Source organism: Eriocheir sinensis, chromosome 32, assembly GCF_024679095.1.
Source record: "Eriocheir sinensis breed Jianghai 21 chromosome 32, ASM2467909v1, whole genome shotgun sequence".
In the NCBI taxonomy this organism is placed as follows: Eukaryota; Metazoa; Arthropoda; class Malacostraca; order Decapoda; family Varunidae; genus Eriocheir; species Eriocheir sinensis.
This window is the reverse complement of record NC_066540.1, coordinates 17,223,481-17,233,480: the sequence shown is the minus strand read 5'-3', so window position 1 is coordinate 17,233,480 and position 10,000 is coordinate 17,223,481. Positions and strand designations below refer to the sequence as shown.

The following is a 10,000-nucleotide window of genomic DNA, read 5'->3' as shown; positions in this document are numbered from 1 at the left end:
GGGAAAATATCCGTTTTTTTTCCCCGTTTTTTTCCCCGTTTGCTTTTCGGAGGAACGCTTCTTGTTTTGCGTGTGTGTGTGTGTGCGTTTCTTTCTTCTCTTGCGTTTGTGTGTGTTTGGTAAGGAGAGTGAGGGCTGTGTGTGTGTGTGTGTTTGCTTAGGAGAATGAGGGCTGTGTGCGTGCGTGTGTGTGTGTGTGTGTGTGTGTGTGTTTTATTTTGTTAATATAAAGCTGTCCTTATCACTTATTATTATTATTATTATTATTATTATTATTATTATTATTATTATTATTATGTAACCTAACCATCTCTTCTTCCTCCTCCTCCTCCTCCTCCTCTTCCTCCTCTATATATAATCTCATTCCACCACCACCACCACCACTACTACTACTACTACTACTACTACTACTACTACTACCACCACCACCACTGCAACAACCACCACCTAATTTGTAGAGTTAGCAAGTGTGTGTGTCTGTGTGTGTGTGTGTCTGTGTGTGTATGTGTGTGTGTGTGTGTGTGTGTGTGTGTGTGTGTGTGTGTGTTCTTAACCAGTGCCTATTTCCAAAAAAATAATGAAGAGGAAAAAAAATGGTTTAAGTGTCTGTAAAGTACTACTACTACTACTACTATTATTAAACTGCTGATGTAAAGACCTAGACTACTACCACTACTACTACTACTACTACTACTGATATTTCTACTACTGTAACTTATTTCTCTAGTTGGGAGGTTTTTCTACTACTACTACTACTACTACTACTACTACTACTACTACTACTACTACTACCACTACTACTACTACTACTATTACTACTACTACTACTACCACCTCCACTACCACCACTACTTTCTGTAACCAACTGTCACACTACTACTACTACTACTTCTACTTCTACCACCACTACTACCACCAATATCTATAACCAACTCACCACCACCACCACTACTACTACTACTACTACTACCACTACTACTACTCTCAGTAATCACATGGATACACAGATGATCCAGTTCATTGTGATAAAAAAAAAAAAGGGAAAGTTTGCGGTGGTGATGAATCGACTGATGAGACATTGAATTGTGACCCCGTTCAAGATGAGGAGGAGGAGAAGGAAGGAAAGCAGGCTGATGATGATGATGACTTTGCTGTATTATAATGTGTGTATGATGTCTATGATGACGCTATTATGTACTGTAGGCTTAAGGGTCATGTTTTTTGTATACCTGATGGAAACGGAGAATTCACGTTTAAATATAGGAATGTAAACAAACGATGATGATGATGATGATGGTAGTTCTTACGGCTATTCTTATTATTCTTATTATTATCATTATTATTATTATGATGGAAAGTGGAGTACGTAAGAATTCTTTGTGTTTATGTTGAGGTGAATTGAAATAAACTTAAAAATATATAGATGTGGAGTTGATTTGGTCTCTCTCTCTCTCTCTCTCTCTCTCTCTCTCTCTCTCTCTCTCTCTCTCTCTCTCTCTCTCTCTCTCTCTCTCTCTCTCTCTCTCTCTCTCTCTCTGCGTTATTATGGGAGGGGCCGTGCGTAAACAGTCTCTCTCTCTCTCTCTCTCTCTCTCTCTCTCTCTCTCTCTCTCTCTCTCTCTCTCTCTCTCTCTCTCTCTCTCTCTCTCTCTCTCTCTCTCTCTCTCTCTCTCTCTCTCTCTCTCTCTCTCTCTCTCTCTCTCTCTCTCTCTCTCTCTCTCCCCTCCCCTCCCCTCCACCCCCTCCCCCTCTCTCCTAACCTTGGTGTGTGAGCGAGCGGGCGAGAACCGGGAAGTTTAATATGGTAATGAGCCTCTTAAAACTATCAAACTCGAGCCGGCCTTAACAATACAGAGACGAAGAAGGAAGGATTAATGTGTATATTTATTATGATTTCACGCCGCCATATATGTTTACAAAGACGATACGGTTAATTGTTTTGATGTGGGTGGCTGAGAGTATTAATTAATGGAGTATAATTATAATTGGCGATGTATAATTAGAGAGAGAGAGAGACAGATGGAAGATTTATAGATGTAACAGGAAAGGATATGGAGGTTGAAAGACACTGTAGAAAAGGAATTAAGGAGTGGATTGAAGGGTAAGATATATTTAATGGAGAATAATAATAATAATAGGCGATGTATAATTAGAAAGAGACACAGACGGAAATTAAGTTTATATATGTAACAGGAATTAAAGGATATGGAGATTGAGAGAAAGAAAAAGTAATTTAAGGAGTGGAAGGAAGGAATTATGAGAAAGGAGAGAAAGAAAGAAGGAAAGGAATCAAAGGATGAAAGAACATATAGAAAAGGAAGGAATTATATATACGATTGAAAAATGGAAAAAGAAGGAATAAATAGAATGAAATAAAGGAAAAGGAGAAAATATAAAAGGAAAGAAAAAAATAAATAGAACGAAATAGATAAGAAAATATTGGATAAAAGAAAGATTAAAGAGAATGGAAGAAAATAATTGGGATTGGATAAAATTGAAAGAATTAAAGAAAAGAATGAAAATAGGAAAGGAATAAAAGTAGGGGAAGAAATAAATAATAAAATGAAGTAGAAATTAAGGAAATAATATATATAAAAAAAAACATTGCATAGGCTATATATATTTTTTTCAAAGGCTCGATTACAATGAGGCGATGATTCTTTCCCAAGGTTAGCGCGTAAATAAATAAACCCGTGAATATTAATTAATTAGAGGAGAACATAAGCATTGCACAGACTTCCTAACATACAGACAGACAGACAGACAGGCAAAGCACAACAAAGGTCTGTAATAAATAAGTCCAAAGAGGTATCTGGCAACTCTCCATGATCAGTCAACTTGGAATTTCCTTTTTTTATGAATTTCTCCTCTAGTTCTACGAGTATATCAACCCCGCAGATAAGAGAGTAATTAAAACTGTCTCTAATTTCAGTTATTATGTCGGAAAATTATGCGCGGAGGCGAAATTACGGAGAAAAATTAAAGTTTGTGAAATTGAATCCCTGGCAACAAGCAACAAGTGGCTGTGAGCGTTGCCAACTGGACGTGAAGGAATTCCCGCTACTTTTTTTTTGTTTCATATATATATATAAAAAGCTCATAAATGGCCTTGGAAGTGGCATTATTTAGTCACATTAAACCAAAACAACTTAAATATAGTTTGTTTGAGATTGTTATACCAGTTTCAGGAGTTGATTTAGGACCTAACATGAACGAGGGAATTCCGCTACTTTTCAATTTCACATATATAAACCTAAATAAAGATCCCTAGAAGAGCCTTATGTAGACGTATTAAACTAAACGATCTTGAATATAGTTTCTCTGGCATTATTTTATCGGTTTAAGGAGCTGATATGACGGACGAGAGAATACCGCTACTATTTGGAATGTTTGGGAATGAAGAGAAGGGAAGGGAAGGGAAGGGAGGGAAAGGAAGGAAGGGAAGGGGAGGGAAGGAAGGAGAAGGGAAGAGAAAGACAGTAAAGGGAAGGAATTAAGAAGGATAAAGGGAGGAAGGGAGGAGAGAGAGCTATATAAGGAAAGAAAGGAAGGAAGGGAGGGATCGAGAAAGGGAGAAGCAGAGAAGGAAAGGAAAGGGAAGGGAAGGAAGGAGAAAAGGAAGGGAGGGATCGAGAATTGAAGGAAAGAAAGGAGAAAAGGGAGGAAGGAGAAGGAGAAGGAAGGAGAAAGGAAAGGAGAGGAGAGAGAGAGAGAGAGAGAGAGAGAGAGAGAGAGGAGAGAGAGGAGGAGAGAGAGAGAGAGAGAGAGAGAGAGAGAGAGAGAGAGAGAGAGAGAGAGAGAGAGAGAGAGAGAGAGAGAGAGAGAGAGAGAGAGAGAGAGAGAGAGAGAGAGAGAGGAGGAAGATAAACAAACATGGAAAGGAGAATTACTTAACTATATATATAATCTACTGTTTGTCTTTTCTGATATGGCACTGACAGCTAGACTACGACGGGATAGCCTAAACTTTTTTCCGCTATATTTCTTCAAACGAGCAAAATCAACGACCTAATTCTTATCTAAGGCATGTGGGATTACTAATTCTGATGCATGATAGTGATAGATAACATATTTAACCTTTATTCTTGTGATAGTAAGGAATTAGAGGGAGTTTATAGATATTTCCGCTACATAAACTCCTCCTTCGCACCTCTTGACCTCCGGGAACATTGGCAACGCTGTCCGCTGAATCCCTTCTCCCCGCCTCAGTCTTCCTTTGGCTGTTGTGGAGGATGTACGTCGCGCGCCCTCGTGGCCACCCCTTGTCTAGTGTCGCCCGTGACCCCCGTGACCTGACCTCCGGGAGATAACGCGGGGAGATGGTAATGGTGCCGGGGAGACGCGTGGGGGGGCGGGGAGGGGGGAGATAAGGGTAATAGTGGGGTGGAAAGTGACCGCGTGCGTGGCTCAGGAAGGAAACTTTTGCGAGTGAATTTTTTTTTTTATTTTTTTTTTTTTTGGTGGGGATGAGTTTGACCTCTTGACCTGACCTCTCTGTTGACTTGATCTTGTCCCTTGAGCTTCTTGATCTCTCCCTTTGACCTCTAAGAACTTTATTTTTTTTATTTTTTTGTGTTGTGTGTGGTGAGTTTGACCTTCCTTGACCTCTTTGACCTGACCGCTCCCCTCCCATTTTGACCCTTGAACCCCCCCCCCTTTTCTCCTCCCCTCTGCGTGTGTGAACTTTTTATTATTTTTTATAATTTTTTTTTGGGGGGGGGATAAGTTTGACCACATCCTTGACCTCCTTGACCTGACCTCTCCCTTGACCCTTTGACCTCCTCCTCCTCTCCTTCTCCCCTCTGTGTGTGAACTTTTTTGTGTATAGTGATGAGTTTGACCTCCATGACCTAGCCTCTCTCTTGACATGACCCCCCTACCCCCCTTGACCTCTAACCCCCTCCTCTACCCTTTGACCTCCCTGACCTCCCTTTTGACTTCTCCCCTCCCTTTGAACCGCCCCCCATGACATCGTGTTGACCTGACCTCCCCACCCATTGAACCCCATTCATTGACCCCGCGATGACCTACCCTCTCCCCTTCCCCCGTGACCTCCATGGTGATCCCCCACTGACCCTAAACCTCCTCCTTGACCCCCCCCCCTCTCCCCTTGACCCCTAGCACCCTGCCCCACTCGACCACTTGACCTGACCTAACCTAATATGACATCTGTTAGGTCACTGGGAAGGAAGATCAACTCTCATTTTTTTTAGTGTTATTTTTTTCATTACTGTAATTTTTGTCATATTTCATTATTGTTATTGTTTTTTTTTTTTGCTATTGTTGTTTTTGTAATGTTATGTCTGTCCTTTCTTTTCCCTTCCCCCTCCTTTTCCTCTCCCTTCCCATCCTTTCCCTTCCCTTCCCTTCCCTTCCCTTCCCTTCCCTTCCCTGTCTGTCTGTCTCATATTTTCACATCCCTGTATTCCTTTCTCCTCCTTTCCCTTCCCCTCCTTTTCCTCTCCCATCCCTTCCCTTCCCTTCCCTTCCCTGTCTGTCTGTTTCATATTTTCACATCCCTGTATTCCTTTCTCCTCCTTTCCCTTCCCCTCCTTTTCCTCTCCCATCCCTTCCCTTCCCTTCCCTTCCCTTTCCCTTCCTTTCCCTGTCTGTCTGTCTTGCTTTCTATCTATCTGTTTATCTTATTTATTTCTTTGTTTTCTTTCTTTAATTCCTTTCTTTGCTTCTCTCTATAATTCCTTTCTTTATCTCCTTTCTTTCTCATTCTTTCATTAATTTTCTCTTCTTTTATTTTCACAGCCCTTTCTTCTCTTCCCCTCCTTTCCTTTCCCTTCCTTTCCCTTCCTCTCCTTTCCCATTCCTTCCCTTCCTCTCCTTTCCCTTTCCTTCCCTTCCCTTCCTTTATCTTTCCTCCCCTTTCCTTCCTTTCCTTCCCTTCCTCTCCTTTCCCTTTCCTTCCTTTCCTTCCTTCTTCTTCTTCTTCTTCTTCTTCTTCTTCTTCTTCTTCTTCTTCTTCTTCTTCTTCTTCTTCTTCTTATTATTATTATTATTATTATCATTATTATTATTTCGAAAAGGAAAATGAGAGACACAAAGAATTTAAAGAAGAGAAGGAAAGAAAAAACAAAGAAAGGAAAGAGACAAAGAGTGAGAGAAGAAGAGGAAGAAGAAGAAGAAGAGGAGGAAGAGGAAGAAGAAGAGGAGGAGGATGGAGGACGAGGACGACTTCTACGAATATGGTGAGTACAAGTTGGAGGAAGAAGAAGAGGAGGAGGAGGAAGAAGAGGAGGAGGAGGAGGTGAAAATGGAGCAGCAACAGGAGGAGGAGGAGGAGGAGGAGGATGTGGATGAGGAGAAACAAGTGGAGGAGGAGTGATTGGTGTGAAGGAGGAGGAGGAGGAAGAGGAGGAGGAGGAGGAGGAGGAGGTTGCCAAGTAGTGAATTTATGACCAAGAATGCAATTTATAAACACACACACACATACACACACACACACACACGCACACACACACACACACACACGCACATGCCTTCTAGATAACAGGTGTTTGAGAGAGAGAGAGAGAGAGTGCAGAAGAATATCTTGTATATAAAAAAAACTTAAGACGATTCTGTTCTTAATTCTCTCTCTCTCTCTCTCTCTCTCTCTCTCTCTCACGAGCTTACGTCACGTCTGTATATAATGTGCGTGTGTTCGTGTGTGTGTGTGTGTGTGTGTGTGTGTGTGTGTGTTTAAAGGAGCTCTAATTATGAACACACACACACACACACACACACACACACACACACACATAACAAAGAAGCGATCTCAATATTACTTCTTTCTCCAGTTTTGACACAAGACGAGGAGGAGGAGGAGGAGGAAGAGGAAGAAGAAGAAGAGGAGGAGGAGAAGGAGGAGGAGGAGGAGGGTAGAGGAGGAAGAAGTTGAAATATTTGGAAGAGAAGGAAGCTGAGGAGGAGGAGGAGGAGGAAGAGATGAGAAGATGAGGAGGAGGAGGAGGAAGAGATGAGAAGATGAGGAGGAGGAAGGAGGAGGAGGAGGAGGTAACAATCTAAGGAGCAGATGTTAAGAGAGAGAGAGTGTGTGTGATGCAATTCTCTCATATCCAACCAAATGCAATTCTCTCTCTCTCTCTCTCTCTCTCTCTCTCTCTCTCTCTCTCTCTTATTCTTCTTCTTCTTTTTCTTCTTCTTCCCATTCATTTCCATATCTATAAACACACACACACACACACACACACACACACACACACACACACACACACACACACACACACACACACACACACACACACACACACACACACGTACACAGAAACGCACACACAGACACACTCAAGCGAAATCCAAGAACCACTCACGCACAGAAGGTCACACACACACACACACACACACACACACACACACACACACACACACACACACATTATTTTAGATGCACGGTTTTGGAAAGAGAATATGCCTTATACCAACTTACACACACACACACACACACACACACACACACACACACACACACACACACACACACACACACACAGATCCTGCAGTTTCATCGTTTTATTTTTTTTATTTTTTATTTTTATTTCTCTGAGTCAAGAATTTAGATAGGAGGAAACACACACACACACACACACACACACACACACACACACACACACACACACACACACACACACACACACACACACATTATTATTATTATTGTTGTTGTTTCTTGTTTTCTAATGTGTGTGTGTGTGTGTGTTCGTAAGTACACACTTGAGTTTGTGTGCTATATATCTCTCTCTCTCTCTCTCTCTCTCTCTCTCTCTCTCTCTCTCTCTCTCTCTCTCTCTCTCTCTCTCTCTCTCTCTCTCACACACACACACACACACACACACACACACACACACACACACACACACACACGGATATGTACACGCACACACGCACATACCTTAATGATCGCTTGAGAGAGAGAGAGAGAGAGAGAGAGAGAGAGAGAGAGAGAGAGAGAGAGAGAGTGTTTGCCTTTCTTATCGCTAAAATCCCTGATAAAAGTTACTTATCTATATTTTTATTTATTTATTTATTATTATTATTATTATTATTATTATTATTATTATTATTATTATTATTATTGTTACTACTACTACTGCTACTACTACTACTACTACTACTACTACTACTACTACTACCTTCCTTCGTTTCCCTCCTCGTTCTCTCCCTTTCCTTCCTTCCCTCACTCCTCCCTCCCTCCCTTCCTCCCTCCCTTTCCTCCTCCTCCCTTTCCTTCCTTCCCTTCCCTCTCTCCGTCCCTCCCTTTCCTTCCTTCCCTCTCTCCTCCTCTCCCCTCCTCCCCTCCTCCTTCCCCTCCCTTCCTTCCTTCCCCTCCCTCCCTCTCCTCCCTCCCTCCTTCCCTTCCTTCCCTCTCTCCTCCTCTCCCCTCCTTTCCTCCTCCTTCCCCTCATTTCCTTCCCGTGACATTTAAACGTTTCATCAAAACGTATCAACAGAAATACAGACAGACATATGACACGTCTACGGCCCGTACTGTCAGACGCTTCCGCTCCTCACATTAACTGTTTCCTAAGTTCAAAAAGGTCAGTGTTTTTTTAAGTTCATGTGTACAGAAGAAGGCTCAAACTACCACCAGGGTCATAAAACTACCCCTATAAATTCTCCCCTCAACTCCTGCGAAAGCCTTGTCAAATGTGTGTTTCTTAGGTTCATGGTACAGAGGAAGGGTCACTCTACCACCAGGGTCATAAAACTACTAGAAATGCCCCCGCCCCCCCCCAGCTCCTGCGAAAGCCTTGTCAATTGTGTGTTTCTTAGGTTCATGGTACAGAGGAAGGGTCACTCTACCACCAGGGTCATAAAACTACTAGAAATGCCCCCGCCCCCCCCAACTCCTGCGAAAGCCTTGTCAAATGTGTGTTTCTTAGGTTCACGGTACAGAGGAAGGGGCACACTACCACCAGGGTCATAAAATTACCCATGGATATGCCCCCCTCAACTCCTGCGAAAGCCTTGTCAAATGTGTTTCTTAGGTTCATGGTACAGAGGAAGGGTCACACTACCACCAGGGTCATAAAACTACCCCTGGAAATGTACCCCACAACTCCTGCGAAAGCCTTGTCAAATGTGTTTCTTAGGTTCATGGTACAGAGGAAGGGTCACACTACCACCAGGGTCATAAAACTACCCCTATAAATGCTCCCCTCAACTCCTACGAAAGCCTTGTCAAATGTGTGTTTCTTAGGTTCATGGTACAGAGGAAGGGTCACTCTACCACCAGGGTTATAAAATTACCCATGGATATGCCCCCCTCAACTCCTGCGAAAGCCTTGTCAAATGTGTTTCTTAGGTTCATGGTACAGAGGAAGGGTCACACTACCACCAGGGTCATAAAACTACCCCTGGAAATGTACCCCACAACTCCTGCGAAAGCCTTGTCAAGTATGTGTGTTTGGGCGTTGAAATGTTTAAAGGTTAGGTTAGGTTAGGTTAGGTTAGGTAAGGCCGCTGAGGATATGAGGCGGGTTCTGAGGAAGGTTTATATTTGATACTAAAGGAAGCAACTCAAGGGGAAAAAAACAAGAAAAAAACAAAAACAAAAACAACTCCCGCTGAGCACTGGGCTTATAAATTTAAACATACTCGCGTGGCAGGTTCACGATGCAGCAGAAGCCTCGTCAGACTATCACCAGGCTCGTAGCGCTACCCTGGCAATATTGACACCTGAACGACACCACAACCTTGTCATACCATCACCAGGCTCATAAGACTACCCATGGAAATACTACTAACACCACAGCCTCTACTACCAAAGCCTTGTCAAACTATCACCAGGCTCACAACACCACCCATGGAAATACTAACACCACAACCTCAAATACTAAAGCCTCGTCAAACTATCACCAGGCTCACAACACCACCCATGGAAATACTAACACCACAACCTCAAATACTAAAGCCTCGTCAAACTATCACCAGGCTCACAACACCACCCATGGAAATACTAACACCACAACCTCTACTACCAAAGCCT

General features: G+C 42.6%; 1 protein-coding gene across 1 annotated transcript in view; it reads left to right on the top strand.

Moving 5' to 3' along the window:
* The first annotated feature begins 4,197 nt into the window (after positions 1-4,197).
* LOC127006349 (serine/arginine repetitive matrix protein 1-like) overlaps positions 4,198-10,000 on the top strand; it is a 51,506-nt gene continuing 45,703 nt past the window's right edge. The window contains exons 1-2 of the mRNA XM_050876179.1: positions 4,198-4,322; positions 6,039-6,200. Coding sequence (XP_050732136.1) covers positions 6,170-6,200 — 31 coding nt within the window. The 5' untranslated portion in view covers positions 4,198-4,322; positions 6,039-6,169. The remainder of the gene's footprint in view (positions 4,323-6,038; positions 6,201-10,000) is intronic.